The following is a 16306-nucleotide window of genomic DNA, read 5'->3' on the forward strand; positions in this document are numbered from 1 at the left end:
TTGAAGGAAGTGTGCACCACCTACTATTGTCCCAGTGAAACACGTGCTGGGCCAACATTTGTTCCGCGGTTGAGAACACCTCGATGACGTCACACAGGAGGAAGCACAAAACAAGATGGCGTCTGGCGGAGAATACGTTGTTTTGGTTATTATGGTTTCTAGGTCTTAATTACAACGTACATGTGCACATGTGTGTCGTTTAACAGAGTAAACGTCGTTATTAATTGTTTGTATGCGGATACATTAGTCTGAGTGCACTTTGACGTGCTAGCCTAGCCTGCTGGTTAGCTTAGCTTGTTAGCTGCTAACAAAGAGAGGCGGAAGTGATCGACACATCAAAGCAGAGATCCAATGTAAGTGTAAAGTGTTTTTATTGTGTGAAAATGTCTACATTACAAATGATGTGAGTGTTGCTGAATCGGTGACTAACTGCTGCTGTTGAAGAAATATTTGTGATGTTAGAAAAAAAAAACGATAGCAGAGTACAAGGAGGAACTTTGTTCAACAAAAGAGGAGAAGGAGCGACAACATCAACTACTGGACGCTGTTTTCAGGAAACATCAAGTTGTGTTACACATCCTTCCATCCATCCAACCATCCGTCCATTATCTTCTGCTTATCTGAGGTCGGATTGCGGGGGCAGCAGCCTAAGAAGAGAGGCCCAGCCTTTCTTTTCCCCAGCCGCTTCGTACAGCTCTTCCCGGGGGATCCCAAAGCGTTCCCAGGCCAGCCAGTTTCTAACATAATAGTGAGAGTCCAATCCATAGTGGGGCCAGCCGGAGACCATCCCGAGCAGGGACAGGTCAGCAACGCAGAGATGCCCCCAACCGATGCACAGACGAGCAGACCACCCTGGGTCCCGACTCTAGGCAGATATATATATATATATATATATATATATATATATATATATATATATATATATATATATATATATACACACACACAATAAAAACTAAATAAGATAAGGCTCAGAATTGGTTTCTTAACCAAACCTTTTGTTGTGTACCAGAGAAGGGAAGGAGGCAACAACCAGGGCAGGACTGCGGTTTACAAGGTTCATTTAAAACCTTTGATGAATGCGTGGCGTGTGTATGCTACTCAAAGTGAATGAGTACCCACCTGCTCCCAGTTCCACCCACACTGGTTTAACTGTAACTTAAATATTGGGTTTCACTATGTAAAGCGCTTTGAGTCACTAGAGAAAAGCGCTATATAAATATAATTCACTTCACTTCACTATGTGTAATATTAAATATGTAAATGTTACCAAGGGTTGTTGTCTGTAAATGTTGGTTGTATCTTTCGTCGTAATCCAAGAGTGCAAGGCGAAGAGGCAGGTCGTGGACATGCAAGAGGTCATGGGCAAGAGCAGGGCAGCGTGGTCTGGGTCCGAGCAGGGAGGTCGTGGATCGAGGAGAGCAGTCAGAAATCCGGATGCGAGTTGAGTGACAAGGCACAGATAAGGAAGGATAGCGTAGTCACTGAGGAAATACAAAAGGACATGAACCAGGGGAAAACAGAGAGATAGAGCAAAACAAGGGCAAGAAATTCACTGGGAAAACAGGGAATGTCAGACGTGATGCTTACTGGAAGGTTAGCGACGTTCTGGCAAAGGGTCCTCGGGTCTGCTGGTCTTTATGCTGCTCCCTCTCATCAAGTCCAGGTGTGTTGATTATTGATAGCGTGTAGGCTCGTTGCTGCGTGGGCGTGGTGCCCTCAGCACGAGCGAGGGCGCTTCTTGGTGCGCTGTCAGCAGAGGCGCCTCTTGGCTCACTGTCAGCAGAGGCACACGCAGCTCAAGCCGCTGAGGTAACGCGGGTTCGACTCCGCGTCATGACACCTTTCTACATATAAAGTGCAACATTCTCACATATAAAGTGCAACATTAAACTGCTTCAAGTTGTTGCTCAGATTAAATAAAATGACAAAACTTTTCTTCTACATACAAAAAGTGCAGCATTAAACAGTTTCAAGTCAACTCAGCCTCATATTAACTTTTCTTTTTCCCACCCTCCAGCCTTTAACCCTGATGACTTTCAATCAATTTTCATGTTTTCTGCCAGAAAAATCAGTTTATCCACATTGTCTGCAGAAAGAGCAGACCTGCTTGCAGTTACAATGTCCCCAGCTGTGAAAAATACCCTTTCGCTGGGCACGGAGGTAGCAGGTATGGTGAGGTAGTGCCTGGCTAACTTGGCAGTAAGAAGATATGTGGGCTCATTGTTCTTCCACCATAGAAGTGGGTCAAAATCGAGTTTTTAATGCACTATGGTCTTAAATCTGCTGCTGTAAAAACACCAACAGCATTTGTTATTGCTTTAGCCCTGCCTGAGTCGCAGAGTAGAAGCTGCTTGAATGCAGTGGGAGCAGTGTTTGTTCGTCTTTCTCTTCGTTGAAGCCATGTTATCCATTGTTGTATCGCACTGCAAAGCCGAAGTGTTCCCAGACGGGAGATCTTAACGATGCAGGAGGGTCTTCCAGCTCTGGCTTTTACACTTTGTAGTAGCCCGGTCGTTGTTAGCATGCTGTGTGTTGTGCCTCAGTGTGCATTGTTGACACAACGTGTGGTGCGCTACTTAATATGTCCGTGTGGAAACTTGTTCGATACACCTCCGAACCAGAACCCCCGTACCGAAACGGTTCAATACAAATACACGTACCGTTACACCCTTAATACACACCCATCTGAAGATTATAAAAAAAATATATATTTGGTGGGCCAAACAAAAGGACTCGGCAAACCAATGTTTGGTATGAGTGCTATGACCTCAAATCTATATCCTAATAACAATATATGTCACGATACATCATTTGGTATATGATTGATGATAGAAAAAATTCAAAGCGGGTTACAAAAGCTCCTAATTTGGCAGTTGACATATGCAGTAACATATTGTGTCTTTTCTAATTGTATTATTTTGTCGAAACGATTATTATTAATGTACTTGTTTATTTACTATTAATATCTGGTTTATTTATTTGACAAAATAATACTGGAAATTATGTAATATTTGACTGCATATTTCAGCAACTAAATTAGGAGCCTGTGTAGTGTCAGAATAATTGTTTCTAAGTTATCACAAAAACTTTGTGTTGCATTGAGTGACTGGTGAGAAGCAAAAGCTGTCTTTGAAACCTACCAAGAGTAAGGCTCGTAAAACTCCACTGTGTTGGGGAAAGTAAGATGATGGTGTTCCTGTTTTCTTTCATGTATTATAATCAAACATAAAGATATTGTCTGACCCAAGTACTACAAAAGCAAAGAGGAAGCAGAACCAGTGTCCCCTCCAGGGGACCTCTTTTTGAACCTACTTTTTCAACTGTTTTACGAACCTCTTTTTGAACTGTTTTACGAACCTCTTTTTTAACTCATTTACGACCTTTTCTTTTGAACTGTTCCGTAACCAAAGGCAACGCTGTTTACGACACACTTCCCTCTCGAAGTAGCTGTGGTCATGTGGTCGAAGAAAGTAAAATAAAGAAGGGGGAGTACAATCTTTCGCCAGAGCGTGGGTGACACTGTAAAAAGTTAGAGGTCGACAAGTTTCTCCTCAATTGAATCCAAATTGAATTATGTCTCTGTTTGATTCTTTGCATCTTGTCTTGTTTAATTGATGTCATCAGTGTTTGAACCTGACATGTAGCCTGTTTTAAAATGGTTTTATTACTAATTCTATATGAAATAATGTATCGTAAAATACATTTTAAACCATATCGTCTATCCATAGTAGAAAGTCCTGTCGTCCTGGTTTGTTTTTCTATTCCTGTAAATAATGTTGTAAAGAGCAGCGTGTTTGTGCGTCACTGAGATTTCAAGACACTTCATACGATAACTTGTTTTTCCTAAGTGCATGTAAAAGTACTGAATGCATTGTGTGACTGAGCAGACATGGTGTGTGTTTGTCTTGCAGACATCTGTGAAGAACATCTTCACCCTCAGCAACAGAAGTGGAGCTTCAGGATGCGGACAGAGGAGCCACAGCCCTCCCACATTAAGAAGGAAGAGAAATACCTACTGATGCCCCATTTTAAAAAGGAAGAGGAGGACCCACTGACACCCCGATTTAAAGAGGAAGAGGTGGATCCACTGACCCCTCACATTCAAGAGGAAGAGGAAGAGCACAGCATCAGTCAGCAGAGAGAGTATCTTGAAGGACTGGAGGAGGTTGATGTCACCAAGATGCCAGTGACTGGTGTCCCTGTGAAGAGTGAAGGTGATGAGGTGAAAGGTGAAAGTGAGGAGAGGGGAGGGGGGGAGCCTCCAAGCAGCAGCTCAACACAACACATGACAACAGAAGCTGATGGAGACCACTGTGGAGGATCACAAGCAGACAAGCTCTTAGCTCCACTATCAGATAGTGAGGACACAACGTCACACTCTCCTGACACTGATGATGAAGACTCTAAAGATGATAAGACATGTCACACTGACAACACTCACTTCACATCTTCTCTCAGTCACAAAACTTTTAAATACCATTGTAGTCTGAAAAGACACATGAGAACACACACTGGAGAAAAACCTTTTCATGTTTTATCTGTAGTAAAGATTTTACTAAAAGACAAAATTTGAAAAGACACATGAGAACACACACTGGAGAAAAACCTTTTTCATGTTCAATCTGCAGTAAAGATTTTACGCATTGGCACAATTTGAAAACACACATGAGAATACATACTGGTGAAAAACCTTTTTCCTGCTCAGAATGTGGTAAAAGTTTTGTAACAAATCAAACCTTAAAAGCACACATGAGAACACACACTGGTGAAAAACCTTTTCCGGGTTCAATCTGCGGTAAAGATTTTACTCTAAAGACCCTTTTAAAAACACACATGAGAACACACTCTGGTGAAAAACCCTACTCCTGTTCAAGATGCAACAAAAGCTTTCGTCACCGACAATCTTTCACAGTACACATGAGAAGACACCCAGGAGAGAAAGTGTTGAGTTGCAGTGTGTGTGGTGAAAGATTGTCTTCTAAGTACCAGTGTAAGAAACACAAGTGTGCTGGTGAGAACAGCAGCAGCAAATGAAACTGCAGGATTTGAAATAAACTGTCAAATCTTTCATTTTGACTTTCTAACAACATCAGCACATATAACATGTGTGACATCATTGTTGTGTGTGTACAATAATGTTATTATGAATCTAACATTTATAGATTAGACATTTCAGATTAGTGCTTTTATTTCAGTCAAGTACATGAGTTATTATACACATTTGTGACTTTAAAATGAAAAGATTTTTGACTGAAAAGGTGAGAATAAACAGTATATAAAATATGTTAGTTACAGTAAACATTTTAAGTGTAGATATCCATAATTTACTTTTATACTTATTCATAATATTGTTTCATATGTTTTATGTAATAATGAAGAGTTGCATTTTTTTTTTCAAATTGTAGATGATTCCATAGATGAACTCTTATATATGATGTACATATTTGTTTTACATGTGTTCATACCTTTGCTTTTGAGTACACATAAATCCCTCTTAGTTCATATTTACTGCTTCACATCTGAAACATCTTCTGGACCACTTCTGGAAGCATATTATTATTTACTTTATACATAATTTGAACAATTGTTTTTATACAAGATCATTTACTTTTAAAATGTGCGACTTTATGAATTATTTGTTGGGTCTCTATAATCCATTTTATTAATTATCTTTTTTACTCTCTTGCGTAATATGATGATTGTTTTGTGATTGTTTTATATGTATGTCCCCAGACTTTTATGCAATGAACAATGTATGCTTCAACTAAAGTTGGGTACAATAATTATAGTTAATATATTTATAAGTATTTATTTTATTCTATTTTGTATTGCACTCTATTTTTTTATGTTTTCTTTATATGACTTACATGTAGTGTCCAGCTTACTTCATCATCTATATTAACTCATAAAAATGTGATGACCTTTATTCCTTTAATTTCAATATTATCCATCATTGTTTGTGTTTTACATTTTTACAATCTCCAAATATGATATATTTAGTTTTATTGAAGTTTAGTGACAGTTTATTGACGTGCAGCCATCTATTTTATGGTCAAGTTCTCTCTGGATAAAATAAGACGAGAGTTAAATCAAGCTGTAATGAAGGTGAAGAATGGAAGATTATTATATACATAATTATATATAGTTACACTCAGTAGTGACAATTAAAGACACTTTCATCCTGTTCATTTGAGCAAAAAAAGAGAGTTAAGTGTAATATTGTAAACAGTAGAAGAATGTTAATATCAGCAGTCAATATTCCAACATTGTGAAGCTGACCTATGGTAAAAAACATATTCAGCATTAAAGGCTTTATGAGAGTGATGTAATTATCAGAATCAGAAATACTTTAATAATCCCTGAGTGGAAATACACATTTTCATTAACATGTGAATATTAAATGTAATAATGTATGATATTAATAAAATAGTAAAATGTTACTTTTGGGGATGTGTAACATCCTGAATGTTTTCATGCTGGAATAGTTTTAATTAGTAGAGAGTGAAACAAATGAGGAAGTAATGATAATGATGGTTTGTTTTTAGTCTGTTTATGAATAATTAAAGATAATTAAAATAGCAAAATGTAGCTTACATCCTCAGTGAGCTGATCTCCAGCAGTAAAGATGAGAGAAATAATGTGGAAAGGTCAGAAGTCAAAATGTTTCTTCAGGTAATACATGGAGCCTCTGCTGCCAACTATTTAGTAAAAAAAAACTATATATATATATATATATATATATATATATATATATATGTATGTATGTGTATATATATATATATATATATATATATAGAGAGAGAGAGAGAGAGAGAGAGAGAGAGAGAGAGAGAGAGAGAGAGAGAGAGAGAGGGTAGATATACAGATATATAGATTGATGGATATAATATAAATAACGACAAAGGAAATTTTAAAAGAACATGAAAACCTCCCACATTCTAAAATACATTATAAAAACGATTACCATCAAAAACAAAAATAATATCATGAGTGTAATATTAATTTTGTTTCTTGTTTTTCTTTCCTTATGCTACTTTTGTTTCAAAACATTTTTAAATATTTGAATATTTTCACGGAAATAAGTATTATGTGTTCTGTTTTTTGGGGGGAAAATTTGAAATGGACGAGTTTACTTTTATTTTCACAAGAAGTAAATAGTATATAATAAAATAGTTTTACCGGGGGTGGAAAGCTGGTTGTACTTATTCCTCTCGCGAGATTTGGAAAAGAGCTGGTTACTTGTTTCTCTCGCGAGATCTGACAACACCGAGCGCGAACCAAACACGGCGAGGATAAAGCAAGATGGCGTCTGACGGTGAAGACGTTATTGCAGTCGTCACAGTTCAGTGTTCTTAATCTGTGCCTCCATGTACGCATATATGTCCTTTATTACACTCTAGTAAATAGAGTAAACATCGTTAATAACTGTTTGCATCCGGTTATATTAGTCTGAGCGCACTTTGACGTTTCTCGAGCTAACTTAACTTGCTAGTTAGCTTAGCTTGTTAGCTGCTAACAAAGAGAGGCAGAAGTGATCAAAACACATCACTAAGTAGAGATCAAGTGTGAGTGTAAAGTGTTGTGATTGTGTGAAAATGTGCCAAAGAACGACAGCAGAGTACGAGGAGGAACTTTGTCCAACAAAAGAGGAGAAAGAGCGACAACATGAAAAACATCAAGTTGTGTTACACAGAACAGGTTTGTTTACTTCTTACTCTCACATCTTTACTAACTTTATATTTCATTATTAACACTATTCTTCAATAGATTGTCTACAGGAAGATTAATTGTCATGTGAGGATGATGCACTAATTGTTTTACATTGTTCATAAAACGAGATAGTGTCAGACACACAATATTTATGAGAGGTTGATGTTTGTAACAATGTGTATCAACATGTTTACACAAAACTCACACAGTCACCGGGGGAATATTCCAGAGAGCAGGTTAAGTGCAAAGTCCTGAGTATGGAAAGCTCGAGAGTTTTACCTCCAAAAATAAGAGAGGTAAGACAAATTCAGAGTCAGTTACCATGGTTACTGATGCTGTAAACCTAGCCTGCTAGCTGGCAGGTTTGACAAGTTATATATGTGTGTCAAAGCTATACTGACCTGCTATTTCCTTCATGTCGGTGTTCGTTGATGCAGCCATTAATGTTGCATTGATTATTGAAAAAACAGCCTGCTCTAAAGATGACATCTTGATCTCATACCATCTCAAACCAATTGACTGTTCATTATTAAGTGAAGTGTCTTATAGTCGCTTAAGTTCGTCTTTTACCAAGCAACACTATGTTTTATCCAGTTACTCAATTAATCGGAAACATTTCCCGTAGAACACTTGATTAATAACATTTTCAATAGCTAGAGCCCATTATTTCATGTACGATTTAATACTTAGCATGTAGGAGCTAAAATGTGTTTTGTTTGTGTCCTGTAGACATCCATCAGCTGATTGGACACCAAGAAGAATGTCTCGCTCATCTGCAGGGGGACAGTTTCACTTTAGAATATCCACAGCCCTCACATTTTAAAGGGGACAAGGGGGATTCACAGCCCTTTTATTTTAAAGAGGAAGAGGAGGGAGAGTGTCCTGTAGGGCAGGAGGAGGCTGATGTCAGCAAGTTTCCACTGACTGTTGTCTCTGTGAAGACTGAAGAGCATGAAGACAAACCACCTGAGTCCTCACAGCTTCATCACAGTCCAAGTAAGCACAACATCCACATATCATCTAATACAATGTTTGTGACACATGTTCATCCGGGGGACACATTTAGGACTAAAGATGAAAATAAACTTGCTTTTTAACACCAACATTTAAAAATGAATGCCCATCAATCATCAACAATGTAATTGCTGGGGTGTAACCATGTGACCTAGAGGCCGTCCTCCTTACCTCACGTGGTCAAATGAAGGCAAACATTCAATATGGCTACTGTTTATTTACCTTAGCAGCACATATGTCAGCATATTTCAAAGGTTTAGTGGTGAAGATTAGGGATGTATTTGTGTATACGTGTATTTGTATTTAACCGTTTCGGTACGGGGGTTTCGGTTCAGTTCGGAGGTGTACCGAATGAGTTTCCACACGAACATATTAACCTAAAGCCTTAACAAGCTGCTCCGCTTCGTTATGCCTGTCCCTGTCAGTACTCTACACAGCACCCAGCATTGTCCCACCCACAAAACCATCTGATTGGTTACAGAAAGAGCGGTAACAGCCAATCAGCAGTTCATATTCAGAGCAGTAACAGCCAATCAGCAGTGTGTATTCAGAGCGCAAGGAGTCAGTGGTCCACCGTCGTCATGAGCAGGTAGGTGTTTAGCAGGTAAGCATCAGGCAGCGGACTCTCCCCAAATTATAATAAACACCTCCCAGTCAACTACAAACCATGTTTCCATATGAGTTGGGAAATCCTGTTAGATGTAAATATAAACAGAATACAATGATTTACAAATCATTTTCAACCCATATTCAGTTGAATATGCTACAAAGACAACATATTTGATGTTCAAACTGATAAACTTTTTTTTCCCCGCAAATAATCATTAACTTTAGAATTTAATGCCAGCAACACGTGACAAAGAAGTTGGGAAAGGTGGCAATACCTACTGATAAAGTTGAGGAATGCTCATCAAACACTTATATGGAACATCCCACAGGTGTGCAGGCTAATTGGGAACAGGTGGGTGCCATGATTGGGTATAAAAGCAGATTCCATGAAATGCTAAGTAATTCACAAACAAGGATGAGGGTCACCACTTTGTAAGCAAATTGTCGAACAGTTTTAGAACAACATTTCTCAACAAGCTATTGCAAGTAATTTAGGGATTTTACCATCTACGGTCCGTAAAATCATCAAAAGTTCAGAGAATCTGGAGAAATCACTGCACGTAAGCAATGATATTACGGACCTTTGAGCCCTCAGGCAGTACCGCATCAAAAACCGACATCAGTGTGTAAATGATATCACCACATGGGCTCAGGAACACTTCATAAAACCACTGTCAGTAACTATAGTTGGGCGCTACATGTGTAAGTGCAAGTTAAAACTCTACTATGCAAAGCCAAACCCATTTATCAACAATATCCTGAAACGCCGCCGGCTTGGCTGGGCCCGAGCTCACCTAAGATGGACTGATGCAAAGTGGAAAGGTGTTCTGTGGTCTGGAAACAGACGACGTGGTGTCCTCCAGAACAAAGAGGAAAATAACCATCCGGATTGTTGTAGGCGCAAAGTTCAAAAGGCAGCATCTGTGATGGTATGGGGGTGTATTAGTGCCCAAGGCATAGGTAACTTACACATCTGTGAAGGCACCATTAATGCTGAATGGTCCATACAGGTTTTGGAGCACCATATGTTGCCATCCAAGCAACGTTATCAGGGACGCCCCCTGCTTATTTCAGCAAGACAAGTGTTACAACAGCGTGGCTTCGTTGTAAAAGAGTGCGGGTACTTTCCTGGCCCGCCTGCAGTCCATACCTGTCTCCCATTGAAAATGTGTGACACATTATGAAGCATAAAATACAACAGCGGAGACCCCGGACTGTTGAAGGACTGAAGCTCTACATAAAACAAGAATGGGAAAGAATTCCACTTTCAAAGCTTCAACAATTAGTTTCCTCAGTTCCCAAACGTTTATTGAGTGTTGTTAAAAGAAAAGGTGATGTAACACAGTGGTGAACATGCCCTTTCCCAACTACTTTGGCATGTGTTGCAGCCACGAAATTTTAAGTTAATTATTATTTGCAAAAAAAATAAAGTTTATGAGTTTGAACATCAAATATGTTGTCTTTGTAGTGCATTCAATTGAATATGGGTTGAAAAGGATTTGCAAATCATTTTATTCCGTTTATGTTTACATCTAACACAATTTCCCAACTCATATGGAAACAAGGTTTGTACTAGTAACATCACTATGAGCCCGTTGACGTTCTAGAAACAAACAGCAGCTCAGCTCGCTTGCAGTCCTGGCTTGAGGTGAAGGCTAATTAGCTTTTAACATTAGCGCATTTTGCTGTGTGTGTGTGTGTGTGTTACAAACAGCAAAGCCCTGTCCGTCTGTTATTTCACTTTTCCTTTTTATGTGTTAATTGAGCTGTTTTGAAGCATCAAACAAGGACATTATGTTAAATGAAGAGTTTCTGTCTCTGATCGTTGATATAATAATGAGTTTTAGGTATTTCAAAGATGGCGCTAGTATGTGCTTTGGCCTGCTGTGTCTCGCTGTCAGCTCTGTTCGTTTTTGTGTTGTTTGCGTCTATTTTCGTCTCTGTCAGCTCACTGCTTGTGTATGACGAAGAAGGCCCAACAAAGGATGTACTTCCTGCGGCAGCTGAGGTAACTTAAGGTGCCGACCAAGATGCTGGTGCAGTTTTATTCAGCCATCATCGAGTCCATCCTCACCTCCTCCATCACTGTGTGGTTCCCCGGCACCACAGTCCAGGACAAGCATCGACTGTGTAATTGCTGGGGTCCAAGTCAGCTTTTTCACCTGCATGGATTCCTGCCTTCCTTTCCCGCCCCCTGGTTCCTCTCCCCCAGCGGCAGTGTCTCCGGCGCCGTGGTAAACGTGGCGGCCAGCTGGTGAAATTTAGGGCACTCCTGGCCCGGCTTCCCATGGCTTCCCGAAGGAGGAATGGTGCGGTATCCGGTCTCCTCCTGCACCCATGCTCGCTGGATCCCATTGGTTCCTGGCTTGTTCCTATATCGTTGGTTTGGAGGATGAGACTTGCCGCCGTTGCTCCTGCTGTCCCCGCCCCCGGAGGCGCGGGGTGGATTCCCGCCACCTGCGGGCTGTCTGTCGGGCCCCACCTGGAATAGCTGCGGCCTTGGACGTGGTGGCCCCTGCCAGGTTCAGTCTTGTGAACGCAAAATCTTTGACAAACAAAACGATTATCCTGAACTTCCCGCAGACTTGACCAATTCTGTGTGACGGAAACATGGCTGAGAGCCGGTGAGTCCGCCCCTCTTAATGAACTTCTGCTTCCAGAGTGTTCCTACGTTTATTCTCCGCGGTCGTCTGGTCGAAAAGGAGGAGGATTAGCAGTGGTTTTTAAAAATGAATTTAAATGCCGTCTGATACGCCTGCAATCCTCCTTTTCAAGCTTGGAACTGTGCATGTTTGAACTGGGTCTTTCTGATGTCGTCCTGTGTGCCGTCGTCCATCGACCACCCAAGTACCACAAAGACTTTATAACTGACTTTTCTGAAATTTGGGCTGAAATCCTGCCTAAATATAATCTTGTCCTTATTGCTGGTGATTTTAATATTCACACCTAAGCCCAGACGAGTCGCTTTCCAGGAGCTTCCTGACTCATTTAACTTTGTACAGTCTGTGTGTGGTTCCACACATGAACGCAGGCATAAACTCCATTTAGTGCTCTCGTATGGTTTGCGACGCTGTGTTCTCTGATCATATGCCGATCCTGTTTGATATTCCCACTCAGTGTCCGTTACATTGTGCGCTCCGCCTCAACGCTCTCGCATGTTTAATTCTTGGTCTCCTGCTCTGTTTTCTCTTCCATTTTTTAGAATCTTTGTGATGATAATTCTGCAGCCTCTGTGTGTCTGAATACTGAAGAGTTGGTTTCTGGGTTCAACTCTATTTGTTTACAAACACTGGATACTATCCCTCCTTTCAAGTTCCGCCGCGCCAAACCCACACCTGAGCCCTGGTTGAATGACATCACTCGTGCGGCCAGGCGCGAATGTAGGAGAGCAGAGAGAACAATGGAAAAAAGACAGGCTGCATGTGTCTTTTGCCATTTTTAAAGAGAGCATGTTGTCCTCCAGCAAAGATGAATAAATATCTATCTGAGATTATAGCTTCTAACTGTAACAACCCCAGAGTTCTGTTCAAGACCATTAGCATTGTCATTGATGCTCCCAAATCTGTTGGTTTTGATGCTTCTTCAGAATTCTGTGAAAATTCTGTCCACTTTTTCACTGACTAAATTGTGTCACCTAGAGCCAGTTTATCTCAGCTTTCCTAGGACCTTTCTATTCCTCTGCACTTTTCTTCTGTTTTCCATCAGTTTGAGCCGGTGTCCTTTTCCTTTCTAAAGGACACGGTTAGTCATATGAAGCCCTCTGGTTCTCCTGCAGATGCCCTCCCACCTCGCGTGTTTAAGGAGGTACTTGCTACTATTGGATCAAGCGTCCTTAACATTATCAATAGTAGCCTCTCTTCTGGAATAGTACCAGCAGAGTTTACAGGATGGAAGAGGGGTTAGTGCGTCTGCCTCACAATATGAAGGCCCTGAGTAGTCAGGGTTCAATTCCGGGCTCGGGATCTTTCTGTGTGGAGTGTGCATGTCCTCCCCGTGAATGTGTGGGTTCCCTCCGGGTACTCCGGCTTCCTCCTACTTCCAAAGAAATGTACCTGGGGATAGGTTGATTGGCAACACTAAATTGGCCCTAGTGTGTGAATGTGAGTGTGAATGTTGTCTGTTTATCAGTGTTGGCCCTGTGATTTTATGTTGTTTAGTCCAAGTCGCTCTCCCTCCCCTCGGCACTTATAACTACTGTACGTAGGGATTTATCTCGACTCGTCTTGACGACTGCAACGCCCTGTATGTAGGCATTAGCCAGGCCTCCCTCGCCTGCCTGCAGCTCGTGCAGAACTCTGCTGCTCGTCTGCTAACACAGACCCACAGGCGTGAGCACATCACCCCCATACTAGCGTCCCTTCACTGGCTCCCTGGGCTCTACCGAATCAATTAGTAGAACTACTATTTGTTTTCAAATGTCTAAACAACATCGCTCCAACATACATCTCCGACCTCCTTCGGCCTTGCTGAACACGCCCCCCACCCCCACCTGATCCCTTAGATAATGGGGGGGGGGGCAGTAACGTCAGCTGCTGTTGACGGTCTCTTACACAAGGCTGAAGCTAAGCGGTGACAGAGCTTTCGCCGCTGCTACTCGCAAGCTCTGGAACAACTTAACTTTGAGTGTTAGACAGGCCTCCTCTCTTCCTGTTTTTAAATCACTCTTAAAAACACACTTTTATTCCATGGCCTTTAACATTCTGTGATCTCCATTTTGCTATGGCAGCCCATTATGCACCTGCTGTGAACCTGTTTCTATGTTTTATTTATTATCTATCGGGCTTTGTTTGTGTTGTGGTGTGTTTGCTAGTTTCCCTTGTGTTATCTTTTAACCTGTCTATTGTACAGCACTTTGTGGTAAATATTAAATGTGCTTTATAAGTAAAGTTGATTTGGTTTGATTTGAGCAAAGCTGGACTTTTCTAAAGAATGTTTGTTTTCTCCTGTCCCGCAGACGTTGAAGAAGAACCTCTACCCCATGAGCAGGAGAAGGAACCACAGTCCCCCAACATACGCGAGAAAAAAGAGGTACCACATTCCCAGCACAGCAAAGAGGGAGGAGAGGAGCCACATCCCCCCCACATTAAAGAGGAAGGCGAGACGCCACAGACCCATAATGTTAAACTGACCCTTCACATTAAAGGGCAAGCGGAGGACCCACTGATCTTACACATCAAAAATGAAGAGGAGGACCCACTGACCCCTCACTTTAAGGAGCAAGAGAACCTGCTGACCCCTCACATTAAAAAGGAAGAGGAGGACCCACTGACACCCTACTTTAAAGAGGAAGAGGAGGACCAAGAGCCGCCGCACATTAAAGAGGAAGAGGAGGAAGAGGGCATCAGTCAGCCTAAATGGTTGGAGGAGTTCCCAGTGACTGGTGTCCCTGTGAAGAGTGAAGATGATGAGGTGAAAGGTGAAAGTGAGGAGAGGGGAGGGGGGGAGCCTCCAAGCAGCAGCTCAACACAACACATGACAACAGAAGCTGATGGAGACCACTGTGGAGGATCACAAGCAGACAAGCTCTTAGCTCCACTATCAGATAGTGAGGACACAACGTCACACTCTCCTGACACTGATGATGAAGACTCTAAAGATGATAAGACATGTCACACTGACAACACTCACTTCACATCTTCTCACTGTCACAAAACCTTTCAATACCATTGTAGTCTGAAAACACACATGAGAACACACACTGGAGAAAAACCTTTTTCTTGTTCACTCTGCAGTAAAGGTTTTAGACAAAGTATCAATTTGAAAGTACACATGAGAACACACACTGGTGAAAAACCTTTTTCCTGTTCAACCTGTGGTAAAGGTTTTGCACAAAGTCAGGATGTGAAAAGACACATGAGAACACACACTGGTGAAAAAGCTTTTTCCTGTTCAATCTGTGGTAAAGGTTTTACAAGAAGTACAGATGTGAAAAGACACATGAGAACACACACTGGGAAAAAATCGCATTCCTGTTCAATCTGCAACAGAAGCTTTTGTGACCGATCAAACTTTGTAGCACACATGAGAAGACACCCAGGAGAGAAAGTGTTGAGTTGCAGTGTGTGTGGTGAAAGATTGTCTTCTAAGTACCAGTGTAAGAAACACAAGTGTGCTGGTGAGAACAGCAGCAGCAAATGAAACTGCAGGATTTGAAATAAACTGTCCAGACTTTCATTTTGACTTTCTAACAACATCAGCACATATAACATGTGTGACATTGTTGTTTGTCTAACAATCTGTTTAATATGATCTTTACATTTATAGATTACATAGTTTGAAATATAAAATTATTACTTATTTGTACTTCTAATTGTTAATAATCCCATAGATTATCACCTTTATATGATATACATATGTACTGGTTCACATCTGAAACATCTTCTGGACCACTTCAGGAAGCATATTATTATTTACTTTATACATCATTTAAACAGTTGTCTTTTATACAATTTTAAAATGTGTGATTTTATGAATCATTTGTTGGGAATCTGTAATCCATTTTATTATTATCTTTATTACTCTCTTTTGTATTATGATAATTGTGTTGTGATTATTTTAAATGTATGTCCCCAGACCTCTATGCAATAAAAAGTGAGAGAAAATGTCTGAATTGTTTGTGGAAGGATGGTTTTGTTTTTCAAACATACATTTGTGAATTAAAAACATCCATCCATCCATTTTCTACCACTTTTCCCTTTGGGGTCACGGGGGGCGCTGGTGCCTATCTCAGCTACAATCAGGCGGAAGGCAGTGTACAACCTGGATAAGTCGCCACCTCATCGCAGGGCCAACACAGATAGACAAACAACATTCACACTCACATTCACACATTAGGGACCATTTAGTGTTGCCAATCAACCTATCCCCAGGTGTATGTCTTTGGGGGTGGGAGGGGCCTATCCCCAGGTGCATGTCTTTGGAGGTGGGAGGGGCCTATCCCCAGGTGCATGTCTTTGGAGGTGGGAGGAAG

At 40.9% G+C, this 16306-nt stretch overlaps 2 protein-coding genes across 2 annotated transcripts; both read left to right on the forward strand.

Annotated features, from left to right (window-relative positions):
- Positions 1-98: 98 nt before the first annotated feature.
- LOC133537322 (uncharacterized) lies at positions 99-4663 on the forward strand. Its single transcript, XM_061878355.1, has 2 exons — positions 99-353; positions 3915-4663. The coding sequence occupies exon 2, from the start codon at positions 3965-3967 to the stop codon at positions 4574-4576; it is 612 nt and encodes a 203-aa protein (XP_061734339.1). The 5' UTR covers positions 99-353; positions 3915-3964; the 3' UTR covers positions 4577-4663.
- Positions 4664-7282: 2619 nt separating this feature from the next.
- Positions 7283-15946, forward strand: LOC133537321 (oocyte zinc finger protein XlCOF8.4-like). Its single transcript, XM_061878354.1, has 3 exons — positions 7283-7701; positions 8443-8709; positions 14291-15946. Exons 1-3 carry the CDS (start codon positions 7599-7601, stop codon positions 15472-15474), a joined length of 1554 nt encoding a protein of 517 aa, XP_061734338.1. The 5' UTR covers positions 7283-7598; the 3' UTR covers positions 15475-15946.
- The last annotated feature ends 360 nt before the right edge of the window (positions 15947-16306 follow it).

The sequence above is a fragment of the Nerophis ophidion genome, linkage group LG18 (assembly GCF_033978795.1).
Source record: "Nerophis ophidion isolate RoL-2023_Sa linkage group LG18, RoL_Noph_v1.0, whole genome shotgun sequence".
NCBI classification, from domain to species: domain Eukaryota; kingdom Metazoa; phylum Chordata; class Actinopteri; order Syngnathiformes; family Syngnathidae; genus Nerophis; species Nerophis ophidion.